At 59.1% G+C, this 13802-nt stretch overlaps 2 protein-coding genes across 7 annotated transcripts in view; one reads left to right on the forward strand and one right to left on the reverse strand.

Moving 5' to 3' along the window:
* The first annotated feature begins 1242 nt into the window (after nucleotides 1-1242).
* On the forward strand, nucleotides 1243-5883 carry ANKRD63 (ankyrin repeat domain 63). Its single transcript, XM_078334391.1, has one exon. It carries the CDS (start codon nucleotides 1717-1719, stop codon nucleotides 2869-2871), a length of 1155 nt encoding a protein of 384 aa, XP_078190517.1. The 5' UTR covers nucleotides 1243-1716; the 3' UTR covers nucleotides 2872-5883.
* An 880-nt stretch (nucleotides 5884-6763) lies between these two features.
* The window catches only part of PAK6 (p21 (RAC1) activated kinase 6), a 36471-nt gene continuing 29432 nt past the window's right edge, over nucleotides 6764-13802 (reverse strand). For all 6 annotated transcript variants that reach the window (XM_035259860.3, XM_035259858.3, XM_009005572.5 and 3 more), the window contains 6 exons: nucleotides 11130-11627; nucleotides 10853-10986; nucleotides 10359-10485; nucleotides 10152-10277; nucleotides 9557-9691; nucleotides 6764-8292 (listed from right to left, as the gene is read on the reverse strand). In XM_035259860.3, the coding sequence (XP_035115751.1) occupies nucleotides 8125-8292; nucleotides 9557-9691; nucleotides 10152-10277; nucleotides 10359-10485; nucleotides 10853-10986; nucleotides 11130-11627 (1188 nt within the window). In that variant the 3' untranslated portion in view covers nucleotides 6764-8124. The remainder of the gene's footprint in view (nucleotides 8293-9556; nucleotides 9692-10151; nucleotides 10278-10358; nucleotides 10486-10852; nucleotides 10987-11129; nucleotides 11628-13802) is intronic.

The raw sequence follows: 13802 nt of genomic DNA on the forward strand, positions 1-13802 counted from the left end.
TCTAGAATCGAGTTTATGCCTCTCTCTTTCCCGCTGCTGGCAACAAAAAGCTCATGAAGAGTCTCAGTAAATTCTGCAGCTGATACCTGCTTCACTCCTTACTTTACAAATATCCATTCCAACCCTACTCACTCCCTCCCCACCACCCACACCCAGGCCTGTGTATCATCCCCCCTCCTCCAGGACCGAGTGGGGCCTGCTGGCAGGAGGGAGAGGAGATGCGGTGGTTCCTCCACGCATCTTATGGAAAATGGAACTCGAGCTCGCCTCCTCTCCTTAGGGGCCTGCCAGTGGTCAGGACCAGAACCCTGTGGCCTGGGGGTTGCTTTGTGCTCAAGGGAGAAGCAAGGGGCAGGGAGCTTGCGTGGATCCCTAGCTCTTTCCAGGGTGGCAGGGCCACGGAACTGCTAATATGTCCGCGGCATTCCCGGGTCCTAAGGTGCCCCTTTCTGGTCTCGGTGTCTGCACTCTGCTCGCTCAGCAGCCGCCGGAAGCTGGCAAGCGGGCTCGTTGTTGGGGTTGAAGACGTCTGAGATTGGAGCGCGCACTCGGCCCCCACCCCTCGCTCCGAGGGAGCGTGTCGGGAGGAACAATTGTGTGTGAGTGCGTGATTCGCTGCACTTCGAGTGGCAGTTCCCAGCCAGGCTGAGCGCCCCAACCCGCGGCACGTATACCCCCTCCCCCAAATTACTCCTCAACCGCCTTTCCCTGCCACCCCTAGCTCGCACGTGGTCCTGTTCTGCGCTCATGCGGTCCCACTTCCTTTCACCCTGGACTGCTGTGGGCAGCTCTGGGTCTTCCCCGACGAGCCCGAGGTCCCGCCAGTTTCTAAGGAGCGGAGGGCAACGACTCGGATGGGGGCGGAGGGCGGGGAGAGAAGACTGCGACTTTGGGATTGGCCGGGTCGGGTGCATGTGGCCCCCTGCAAGCAGCCCCCGCCCCCGCCCCGCAACCGCCGCCGCATTCCCTGGGGAGCGCGGAGGAGGAGCCGCTCCCCGACTTCGTGGCCCACGAAGGGGTGGGGGTCAGGGGCGGTCTCCCCCGCCCCGTCCGTCTCTGCCCTGACGGTGCAGCCCGCTTCCAGCGCAGTCATTGCCATGGAGACCCCCGAGACTATAAAGCCAGGTATCTAGGCGGGCGGCGGCTCCCGCGCCGCTGAGGCCCCCAAGGAAGGAGCAAGCGCCCCGGCGTGGCCCGGCCCCCGCGAGAGGGGAGGAGGCGGAGGAACGGCGCCAGCAGCTTGAGAAGCGGCGCGCCCCTCCAGGGCTGGAGGCAGGCGTGCACCGCGGGCGCCACCGTCGCTGCGGGGGAGCGGGGGCTGCCCTGGGTGCCGGTGAGTGGCTCGGCTCCAAACCACGAGGACTGAGGGGCACCGGACAAGGGGAAAGCGGCGGGAGCTCGGGAGAGGGTAGAGCCTCGGCTCCCGACGTCTCGTGGCGGGCCAGGAGTGGAGCCCGGAGTAGCGAGCAATCAACACCTCCACGCGGGAGCCCCGGGGAAACAGCGGCGAGACGCCAGGCGTGCGGCCCAGGAGCGGCGGGGCCGCCGGAACCTCCGGGCGACCGGAGAAGGACCCTCGGGACCCTCGGCTGCAGTCGTCCACGCGCGGAGGGAGAGGTACAGGAGCGCGGGCGGAGGCCGGAGCCCCACGGGGCGCGAGAACAGGGGCGCCCCCGTGCGGAGCTGCCAGGCTGCCCGGGCGCGGCGGCCGGGGCCATGCTCAAGCCCAAGGACCTGTGCCCCCGAGCGGGGACGCGCACCTTCCTGGAGGCCATGCAAGCGGGCAAAGTGCACTTGGCCCGCTTCGTGTTGGATGCGCTGGACCGCAGCATCATCGACTGCCGCGCGGAGCAGGGCCGCACGCCGCTCATGGTGGCCGTGGGGCTGCCGGACCCAGCGCTGCGTGCGCGCTTCGTGCGGCTGCTGCTCGAGCAGGGTGCTGCAGTGAACCTGCGAGACGAGCGCGGCCGCACCGCACTCAGCCTGGCGTGCGAGCGAGGCCACCTGGACGCCGTGCAGCTGCTGGTTCAGTTCAGCGGTGACCCTGAGGCGGCCGACTCGGCGGGCAACAGCCCAGTGATGTGGGCGGCGGCCTGCGGCCACGGGGCGGTGCTCGAGTTCCTGGTACGCTCCTTTCGCCGCCTGGGCCTGCGCCTCGACCGCACCAACCGTGCGGGGCTCACCGCGCTGCAGCTGGCTGCCTCCCGCGGCCACGGGACCTGTGTGCAGGCACTCACGGGGCCCTGGGGCCGCGCCGCCGCCGCCGCTGCGGCCCGGGGCTCCAACTCCGACAGTCCCCCTGGCCGCCCGGCCCCTGCGCCCAGCCCCGAGCGTCGACGACCCAGCCCCCGCCGCCTACCGCGGCCTCTCCTGGCGCGCTTTGCGCGAGCGGCGGGCGGCCACGGCCACGGCCACGGCGGCGAGGCTGGCTCAGCGGGCAAGAATTCCGGCCGACACCGGGCGCAGGGCAGTGAACGACCTGAGCTGGGTCGGAGCATGAGCCTGGCACTGGGTGCGGTGACCGAGGAGGAGGCGGCCCGCCTGCGGGCTGGGGCCCTGATGACCCGACCAAACTCGCCCCAGTCTTCGGGGACTGGGCGGTGGCGCTCACAGGAGGTGCTGGAGGGAGTGCCCCCAACCTTAGTGCAAGCCCCCATTGGCCTCAGCCCCCACCCGGAGGGCGGCCCCGGCTCTAGCCGCCTGGGTTTGCGCCGTCGCTCTACAGCCCCAGATATCCCCAGCCTGGTCGGGGAGGCTCCAGGGCCCGAGAGTGGCCCAGAGGTAGAGGTCAACGCTCTGCCTGTCTCCGTGCCTGGGCCGAACCCATGGCAGGCGGGCACCGAGGCTGTGGCGCTGCGTGCTCAGCGGTAAGCGGTGCCGAGCCTCAGGCCTGCTTCTCTCACCCTCTCGTCTGTACTCCACTGGTATTTCTCCACTCTAGGTCCCTCACCTTTTTGGCAGCCGCCCCACTTCCCTGCAGCCCATTTTGGGCTGTCTCCCTGCCAAGGCGAGACCTTCACCAGCCCTCCACCAGAAATAAGGGACCTCCATCTTCTTTTTTATGCCCCTCGGTATTCCTTGCCTGGGTCTAGAGGTTTTGATGACTGGTTCCATAGCCTACCAGCCAGGAAGGTGGATACCCCTCCCCAGCCCTCAGCCACCCGCTGCTCCTTTCTGCCCACCCTCCCCTCGCTGGGTTTCCCAACACCCGGCCAGTGGCCAGCGAGGCAAATAGACGGGTCCAACTTGAAGAATAAAGACCCAGCCTCCCCACTCTGACTAGTGATGCTGACAATAATGCCACAAACTACCAAAGTTCCCTTTCCCTCAAAGTGTGAGAGGAGGAAAGGACCCAGGGGGCCCTAGAGTCTTTGTGTACTGGAGAGCTGAGGAGGACGGAGTCTGGCTGTTAGGTTTTCCTAGGGCAGAAACCTCGAAACAATGAAAGCACGTTTGGGGAGTGGGAGAGTCCCTAGTGTTGAACACCATTTGTCCCTTGAATCAGCTCCTGGGTAACTCCAGCTCACTGTCTCTGCCCCAGGATTCAGCACACAACCCCTACCTAGGCCCGCTCCGGGCTCCTGAGCCAGTCTGCTCTTCAGCTTCTATTCATTTGAATTCCATCATCAAGGTTCAATACCTCGCCCCTGGAGGCCCAAGCCCTATTTCCGCTGGCTCACAGAGGCCTGAAATGCAAAGGACTGAGCACTTCCCGTCCTCCACGCCTCCAGCTCCCCCGTCCCGCACGTGGGTGCCCCCCGCGGGGTGGAACAGTTGCGAAGGCTGTGCTTAATTGTATTTCTTCCAATCCTCAAGGAACTCGTGTTTTAAGCCTTTGTATGTGAAGCAGGAAGCAGCGGGTCTGATTCTGAGGCTTAAGAGCTGACAATATCTCTTTAAATAGAAGCTCCGCGAGGGGGATAATTGACTGAAGTGTTTGCAACATGAAACAGCGGCGCGCGGGAGTCGGGAGCCCACATGAGCCGCAGGTCCAGGTTTAAATTACATCAAACTCTGGCGAGAGCTGCAAGGGGTCTATTAAACGGCTCCTTCTTCTCGCTGGGCAGTTAATGGAGCGCATGATAGATGCTGGAGATCAAGAACCCGGACTCCTGCCTTGGCCCCACCTTGTGGGACGGAGGCCCGGCCCAGGTTTATTACTGGGCAGATGAGTGAGTCAGAGGCCCTTTCCCGGGTTGGTCCTTTGTCTCCTGCCCGCTCGCCCCTGCCATCCTGCCCCGTGCTGGCCTAGCCTGGCGGCGGGGTTGGGGGAACCGTGTCCGGCGGGGCGCGTGCGCTAGGACCCTGAGGGAGTGCTCGCGCGCTAGTCTTTGCGCCCGGCCCGCAGGGAGGCGGCAAGTGGGGCTCTTTTGTGAACCACAAGGGTGGGACTTGACGCTTTTCACCTGCCTGCGGTGGAGGTCTTTCCAAGACGTCGACCTATCTGTTCGCTTTTGCAGTACGGAAGGTTTCTCGCCAGTAACTCCCAGGGAACCGCCCAGAGTGAGAATGACCGTGCGAGATATTGGGCCTGGCGGTAAGGGGTGGGTGGTCAGGAGTGGGCCTCGTGGAGGTGTAAGGACACCTCCCCAGTCCTTGCACCCTGGTGACCCCACCCGCTGTCCCAAGCAGGCCGGCGCACTGGAGGACGTGATCTCTGGTGCCCCCTGGTGGCACCGCTGCGCTCTCCCCGCTGCGCCCCGGCTCGGAGCTCAGACACCTGCTTTTCTTGGGATCGCCGCTGTGTACTTCTCCCTCCGTGTACATTTACCGTGGAATCCTCTTCATCTTGTAGAATATCAAATCCGGATACTTGAAGTCAGTTCACAGCAGTGAAGTGAGGGACAATGAACAAAAAACTCGCACTGAGAGTAGCAGGAGCCCAGACCCTTCACTAAGGACCCCAAGTGAAATCTTCCAAGTTAAGGCTGCGTGTCCTGAGAGGTTCTGCTCTTTTCCGCAAAGGTGGAGCCGCCAACCCTTCCCTTATGATTCTGAACCTTGGGACCTGCTGATTAGGCAGTTGTTTTCTTCTGATATTGCTTTCATTTCTGAGGTATTCTGCCCACTCCCTCCTCCCCTCTTGTCCCAAAACAAATGTCTCTCCTCAGTCCCCCCGTCTGGGTGGTGGGTGCACAATACCAAGTGCCTGAAAAGCGTGAGGGAGTGGGTCTGGGGTGGGTGGGGACACTGGACACCCCAAGTGCAAACTGCTGCTTTCTGACCCTTGCTTGCTCATGTACTCGCTATTCAACTGTGTTTAATTGTAATGACGTTGTTAGTGGTGTAGGAATCCAAGTGTTTTGGCTCAACAGCATGCAGTCTGGGTTGCACATTGTATCGGAGGTGCTGCAATCTTTCCAGTATCTCTGATATGTGGCTTTTTGTTTCAATGTCGCCCTGGGCCCTCTACACTGGATAAACCACCATGAGGGCTCTTCTCTGTGGAGCTGTGGAGAGCTTGGTGGTAGAAAGCGATGTTTCTAAAGACTGCAGCAGCTCGTTCCTGTGTGAACCGAATCATGTGTCTAACTGCCCTGCTGTCCGTACACTCCTTCCAGGCCCGGCTCCATGCAGACCTTCCACTCTTCACATTTCGCTCCCCTGAACTCACTCCTTTGTCAGCCCCAGTTGAGGCTGGGTCCTCTCTAGCAATCTCTACCTTCAGAAGAGACTTTTCTAAATCTTTTGCTTTTCCAATTCTTGTTGCTTTTGTCATTGTGAAGAGTCACCCGGGACGCTGGCGCTCGGTACCCTGAGGTCAGAACCAGTCTGTGTGTGAGCTGTGGGACAAACGCACACCCTTTCAGAGTGATATTGTGTGGTGGAAGGACTGTTAGAACTCAAAGAATAGTTAATAAATCCAGTATTATTCCATTGCGAGAACTGGCCTCTGCCTTATCAAGTACTCCTGACCCTCCAAAGGGCTCCCTTTGGAGAGATGGACAGAGCCCTTGCCTCCTGTGGAGGTTCCTGCCTTAGTGAGCCTCTGCCCTGCCCGCGTCCCACTGTGCTGGCTCTGGAAGATAAGTCACAGGTCAGCACCTCAGCTGTGCTGAGCTGGCAGCTGGGCAGCACCAGGGCACCTGTCAGGTATGAATGCACTGGGGAGTGAAGGAAAGGCTGTGTGGCTGCTCCTGGCTTGCTTCTGAACCCTGGGCAGTGAGGAGATCTCAGGAAGGAAATGCGGGAATCTGTGTGGGAGCTGGAAGCTGCAAGATAATTTCATCCACCTCCCCACCCTCAGGACGAGAGCCCAGGCTGCCTAGTTTCCAGGCACTGCTCCATTCTTTCTCAACTCTGTGCCATCTCCCTCAGTCCTGAGGAGTGAAACAGGGATGGCTCTCACCGGAAGAAGTTTCAGACCACTTCATCTGGACGGCTTGAGGTCCGGCGTGGGGGTGAGAAGTGCACAGAGGATGGGAGAAGCCGACATGCAGGGTGCTTCCCCCAGAAGCCACCCCCAGAAGCCCCCAGAAGCAGCAGTGCAGGGCCCGGGCTTTTCCCGTGGGCTCTTCTCCCCTGGGAAGAAGCCTCGTCTACTTTTCATTCCTACATTCCCAAGGGTCTTTGCCTTCCTGTTTCCCTTCCTCTCTGCCTTCCTTTTGGGCCCACAGGCCACCAGGGAAGAGTTGGGTGTTCTGCGGGGTGGCCGCTGGAGCCCTCACGTGGGGAGGAAGAGAGGCTACACGAGACTCGCCCACCCCAGGCGCCGCCTCTCCAAGACGGCCAGGCTCCACTCCCAGAGACACAGGATGCTCAGTGGCTTTGAACACTCAAGTTAATTTAAAACAGGCACAAGTGCAAACAATTCACAAAAATTTCTAGGGAAGATGCTTTTGTTTTGAAAACTCTGACCCTTAAAAAAAAGTCCTTGCAATTTCTTTGCCCCCAGGAAAGTCACTAAGGGAGCAGAAGAATCTAAAAATATTATCTAGATAGAAAGGGTCCAGACACCTGAAGTTCTTTCCCAGAATTACCATCTCACAGCATCCCTGAAATTGGGGGTGGAGGAGGACAAGGAGACAGCTGTCTGTGGAGGCAGCCGGGGCAGATGGTTTGCACAAATGGGCACTCGTGACCGTGACCTTGACATGACGACGGAAACCCAGAGGCGGTTCACCTTCTCTCCCAGACAGGGTTCTGAAGAGAACAATGGGTCCCTGATGACCTTGTGATTGAGATAAACTTGAAAGGTAAAACAGTTACCATTCCTTACATTCCTGTCTCTGGCCCTCACACTGCACAGTCCAGGAGATGCTCAGAAACCTCCCAAGCCCCCAGGATATGTTGGACTCACTATGGATCACACCACTGGTCGGGTTGACACTGGACTGGAGAGGTGGAAGCCAGGCCAAGAAAGCAAGTCCCTTCAGGCCAGAACTTAGTGGGAGAGTGGATGGGGCAGCCTTCCTGGAGCTGGCTGTGGGTGACCTGAAGGGACCCGGGCTGTCAGACAGACACACACACACACACACACACACACACACACACGTTCTCTCCATTCTGTAAAGTGAGAGCACCTTCACCACTTGCCCCCTCAATCCCCACCCCCAGCCATGGCCTGAAGCAGGCTATTCACAGTTCTGGGCCACAAGGGGCAGTGCAGGTGGGACTGTGCCTTCAGGACATCAGACACAAGGGAGGAAGCGGGTTCAGGTCATGAAAACCATTGCTGTGGCCCTCTCAAGACCCATGGTTTGAAGCTGGAGCTTCAAACACGGAACAGCAAGTATCTGTATGGAGACCAGCAGTCCAGCCTCCGCAGTGGCCTAGGATGCTAGTGTACAACTACCTATAAAAAACCTCAGCAGCCTTTTCTGCTGTGTGGGCTGCAGGGGCCAGGAATGCTGGCCTCTGCGTTTCTTAGAAATATCCCTGTGCAAATACCAAGGGGTCATCCTGTGGAAGGGGTCTTCACCTGGGGATTTGGGAGGGAGAGACACTGAGGGGGCAGGTCCGGCCTGGCCCAGTAGGCTGAGGAGCAGAGGGTGGGGCTGGGGCTTCACATTTCAATCTTTGGAGAGAATACTGAGAAAACGAGGCAGGCAAGCCCTGCTGGCAGGCCGGCTGCCCAGTGTGCCCTGCCTGTGGGCACAGGTGGCAGGCGTACTCAGGGTAGGCTCAGCAGGTGGAGGTCTGCTTGCGGTAGAGCTGGATCAGGGGCACCAGGCACTCGGGCAGCCCTGTCTGCAGCAGGAAGGGGTGGTCTAGGAGCTCCTGGGCTGTGGCTCTCTCTTGGGGGTCCCGCACCAGCATCCGCTCCAGGAAGTCTCGAAGCATGGGGGAGACCTGTGGAGACAGGGCAGTGAGATGGAGCCACAATTTGCAGTCACTTTGGGATGACTTGTTTGCCTGGCCCTGTCATTGATTGAAAGAAAGTCTTAAATTCTGTGTTTTTTGTTTTTTGTTTTTTTCTGTCCTCTTGCCCCTCCCCAACCCCCAAGGCTCTCAGCATTCAGATGCTGTAGCTCTGTCTGGAAGGGACAGAGAATTCACATCAGTGATCCAGGCCTGACTCTATCCCTGATCTCAGGCAAGTCAGTTTTCTCTAGGCTTCAGTTTTCTCAACTGTAAAATGGGCTAGTGATAAAGTATGCTTGCCCTGTCTGCCACATAGGGCTTTAAAGAAGATTTTAAAAACAGGTCAAGGATGAGGAAGTGCTCCTCTAGGCCTTAGAGTCTAAGGCAAGGGCTTATCTTGGTTCATTTTGAGCCAGTATCTTGGGATGAGGCTGAGTCTTGGGCAGAAGGCTGCATCCTCTGGGGAATTAGCCAACTGGGGATCTCTGTATGCTAATTCTGGGGTTAGCGGTGCAGGCTTCAAGGACCAGTTGTCTTGCAAGATGTTTCCTGTTGGTTCTCCCATCCAGCTGTGTGTTGGGGCCACAGAACTTTTTTTTGCTATTTAGAGGTGAGGTTTCAACCCTCTGAGACATTTCTTGCTTTGGCCACCAGATGGCAGTGCCACCTAGCAGCCCTGTGCTGACCGGCCAGCAGGGGGCGTCCACAGTAAGGCCTGTGAGGTTGGGGGAATTTGGCAAAAAGGGTTACATGTATACGAATCCATGTGTGAGTATACTGGGTTTAAGGGGAACGCTGTGGCTCAGTTGTGTCGGCGTATGCAGCGATGGAGCATGAGCTGACTTGCCGTGATGGACAGGGACGTTGCATCATGGTATGCATCTCCCAACACATGGGGTGGAGGAATTTGTGCTCAGTGAAGCTTCTCCGGATTCCTCCCGGGACAGCAGGGATTGCTGGTGTCCTAGCTTTCCCTGCTCATGGGCATCCCTGGGCTTCCGACCAATGCCTGCGGAGCAGCGACCCTCCTGCTGCAGCCATGGGAGGAGACTTGCTGGAGCACACATGAGAGTTTGTGCGTAGATGCAGCTCCACACCCAGGTGCAGGTTTTGTGTGGAGAAAGAGGAGCCTTTTCCAGGAGCCCAGACCCTGTGGCTTCTGTGGATGGGAGAGGCTGGGAGTCTAGGCTTTGGTCCTCTCGCCTCAGGAGGAATGGGGTCTGTGAGGTCATACCCTTGTGCACCAACTGACCTTGTGAGAGTTTTTCAGCTTGGGCGGGGGACAGTCCCGGAGCCTCTTCATGGCTTGCACTGGGGAGTCGCTGAAGTAGGGTGGCTCCCCATCCACCATCTCAATCACCATGATGCCCAGAGACCAGATATCCACCTGCAGGAAGAAAATGTCCCTGATCCCATGGCCAGAGCCTGGTCCCTTGGTGGCCATGTGCTGGTGGCAGCAGGGGGAGGACAGGGGACAGTTGGCCCCAGTTCTCCTTGGTGAGCCTGACTCCCTTCTCCCCTAGTCACCTGCCCTGTGGCCAGTTCCTGCCTGCATGAGTGACCACTGCCTATAGGGGTACAGCTGTCAGTCATTCAGAGAAAGGCCATCACCCATGGGAGGCCTGGCCATGCCCCATTCTGCCCTTGAGCTGAGGAAAGCACTTGCAGGACTCGTTCCTGGCAGCACAGTCATGGGTGAGGGCAGCCTCACTGCAGCAGGGAGGGTGTTGACCTGGTGGGACTCTGAGGACCAGGGCTGCTTTTGGCGAGATCATTGGAGGGGCCACAGTGGAAGAGCTGCCAGTGCTTTTGGGAGGCCTGGGGTGGGGAAGCAGAGGAACGGTTACCTCAGTGGCATACAAAGACCTGGAGATCACTTCAGGAGCCATCCAGTAGGGGGTTCCCACCAGGGACTTCCTCTTAGGGACGTCTTTGCTGATCTGAGCACAGAATCCGAAGTCCGAGAGCTTCACCTGGGGTTGGAAAGGGAGTGAGTGGTGACCAGGAGGAGGGAAGTGGGGGTGTGGCTGTGCCGGGAACAGGAAGGGACCTACCCTGCCATCGAGGGTCAGCAAGATGGAGTCACTCTTGATGTCCCGGTGGATGACGCCCTGGGCATGCAGGTAGGCCAGGGCCTGCAGCACAGCCTCACACACAGTGGCGATCTGCTCTTCATTCAGCCTGGACAAAAAGGTGGGGCCGCCCGGTGGAAGAGATCATTAGCTCTGGCAGGTTGTGGGGTGGATGGGCAGAGTAGGAGTCCCTGGTGCTGGGGCCCACGGCTTCCAGGCAGTCTGTTTGGCAGCATAGTCAGGCCATAGCCCTGATGAAAACTGGGGCCTGAGCCTTGGCTGGAAGCCTGGAAGCCACCCTTCTCTTTTCCATTGCCAAGACTCCTGGGTGTCAGTTATCCCAACAGGCAGGGGAACCCAGGATGACCTGACAGGCATCCCAAGTCTTTTGGGCTACAGGCAGAAGACCACATTGCCCTGGCAGGGCCACGGTGAGTGCAGCGTGCACTCAGGGCCAAGCCCTCCCAGCTGCCCACCTGACTTGGGAGACGATGTCTGTGAGGGCTCCTCCCTGCAGGAACTCCATGAGCACCCACAGCTCCTCGCCCACCAGGTAGCTCTTGTACATCTCCACCACGTTGATGTGCTGGTAGTCCCGCATGATCACCACCTGGGGGCAGGCGGGGGCTGAGTGCTGGGCACAGTGCCCAGATGCGTGGTTACCCGCTGCCCCTGCTCACAGATGTCCAGCTCAGCTGGCTGCTCATTGCCCATCCTAAACACCCCTGCCCGTGTCTCGCCCTGTCCTCCCACCTCGTTGAAGAGCAGCTCCCTGCGCTGCTGCTTCCTGAGGTCCATCATCTTGACGGCCACCTGGCGGCCCGAGTGCTTCTCCCGGGCCAAGCAGACGATGCCGGTGGAGCCCTCGCCAATCTTCGCGTAGCTGTCCAGCAGCAGCCGGGGGTCGCCCTGGTCCACCACCATCCTGAGCGCTGCCTTGAACTGCTCATGCGTCACAACACCTGTGTCCTCACCAGCCAGGGTGCCCTTGGTGACTGTGGGGTCCTGGGGCAGGTACAGGTTGCTGGTGCTGATCTGGGCGTGCCGGGTGCGGGGGGAACCTGCTGGGGAAGACCGGCCTGGAAATGGGCCTGTGGCCGGAGCTGTTCGGAGGGACTTCTGGGGGCTGCTGGTATCCGAAGTGGTCAGAGGGCTGAAGGTCCCCACCGGCTGGTCCGAGGGCAAGGACTGGGCCTTGGCCACCAGGCTTGGGGGGTTTTCTTTCTGCAGCGGTCGGAAAGACGAGTTGGGCTGCAGGGACGAAGCAACAGGAAGGGGCATGGCTGTGGGATCATTTGGAGTAACTTCCCAGAGGCACAGGCTGGCCTCCGTGATCTCTGGGCTCTGGCAGGGTTAGGCAGGGTTAGGCAGGGTGTCAGACCAAATTAGGGAGGTGCTGTGAGCAAAGATTTTCAGACAGAGCTGAAGCCCAGCCCCAGTCCTAGTCCTGTGTGAGCAGCCTGACCCAGTCCACCAAGCTGAGCAGGCCCAAGACAGCTCCTTACACCTGCTCTGCTGCACCTGGGAAGACAGAGAAGGCCAAGTCCCCGCGGGGTCTTGTGCTGGGTATTTCTTCCTGGGCGATTGACAGCTAGACTGCAGGGAGGCTGCCGTGAGGCAGAATCTTCCTCTGTGCTAAGGGGCCACTTGGAGAATCTGCATCAGAGGCATTCTTCACTGCCAAGTCTCCCTCCCAGGACCCATGGGGGCAGAAGAGGCCCAGGCAGTGGGGTGGGGAGCAGTGGGCAGCTGTGTCTCCACTCCCTGAACCAAGGCAGGGGAGCCATATCTGGGGCCCAAAAGCCCTGCTTGTGCCTGCAGCAGGGAGTCTGCGAGCCTGTGCTGGGAGGTTATGTCCCCGACAGAGGACCACAGAGCTATGTCACTATCTGGGGGGTTCTCGGGTGTCTCCCCTGGCCGGGGATATGGTGCCAGAGAGATCTGGAGTCAGGAGGGTAAGTCCAGCCAAACCCAAGACTTGAGGCCAGGGATGGGGAGGTGTCTTAAGGACCCTCTAAAGGAGTCCTTCCACTTCCTTCTTGGTATGAAACTCCTGGTTGAGGACCCCCCCACACACAGAGGAGAAGATAGGGGGCCTAGCCTCATGCAGTCTGGCGGGGGAGGAAAGGTGGAGCTGAGGGGCAGCCTGGGCCCAGCCCTGGAAGCCTGCGAGGCTTCTTGCTTTTCCGAGCCCAAGCCCTCCTGCTCTCCTAGCAGGAAAGGTGCCCTCCTATCTTTGGGTTCTCCCAAGGAGTGGTGACAGGCACCATGACCCCTACCAGGCATTATGTACTTTTTTTAATGATACAGAGTCTTGCTCTGTCACCAAACTGGAGTGCAGTGCCATGATCTCGCCTCACTGCAACCTCCACCTTCCGGGTTCAAGCGATTCTCCTGCCTCAGACTCCTGAGTAGCTGGGATTACAGGTGTGTGCCACCATACCCGGCTAATGTTTTGTATTTTTAGTAGAGTCAGGGTTTCACTGTGTTGGCCAGGATGATCCTGATCTCTTGACCTCATGATCCACCTGCCTCAGCCTCCCAAAGTGCTGGAATTACAGGCATGAACTACTGCACCCGGCCGCATTATGTCTTTTTAAAGAGCACGTGGAGAGGGATGCTTTAGGGGCTGCAGAGAAAGCCTTCTAAGAACTTCTTCAAACCTATCATGTAAGCAAGTGTCTTAGGTGCCCATTGGGTCCTGGTCCTAATCCCAGAGCTGAAACAACTTATAGGAAATCTTAAGCAGGAAGCTTGGGCTGGGATGCTTGCTCAGGGACCCCAAACCTCAAATCTGGGCCTTGGGTCCCATCAGTCTTTTAAATGTCTTTAGCAACCCCTGACCACTCCCACCATGGCCTCAGGGCTTCCACTCTCCAGCCAAGTCCCTAGCCTGCTTAGGGCGGAACAGGTACTCCTGCTACAGAGAGCCATGCTTGACCTTCGCAGGGAAGGAGTTAGAAAACCTCCCCGGACTGCCTGGACTCACTCCATCTCTGGTGACTGCATTTGGACAGTAAACACTCTCCCATGTCCTCGCCAGCACCTGACAGTCACCATCCACTGTGTAGAGGAGCAGTGGGACCTCAGGACCTGGGGCCCAGCCCTGGGCTTCTCTGCCCTGTGATGAGCCTCAGGCAAGTCATCCTCCCTGAGCCCCAGTCTCCACTACGATGCAGGGGCGTGCGCAGTGATCTGGGGAGCTGGATAAACTGCAGAGCCTGCTTCAGTGGGACCCTGGAGCAGACATACTGCATTTGAACAAGGGTCCTAGGAGGCCCATGGAACATACTTTGAGAAGCTCTGCATGAGTGGGCAGTATGCTGTGAGGGGTGGAGGGAGCATGGCCGTGACAGGCTGTGATGCCAGGTCCTAGGGGCAGAGGTCACTGCATCACACAGTCACCCTGTGGAAAGGTTCAGGGCT

Source organism: Callithrix jacchus, chromosome 8 (assembly GCF_049354715.1).
Source record: "Callithrix jacchus isolate 240 chromosome 8, calJac240_pri, whole genome shotgun sequence".
Taxonomy (NCBI): Eukaryota; Metazoa; Chordata; class Mammalia; order Primates; family Cebidae; genus Callithrix; species Callithrix jacchus.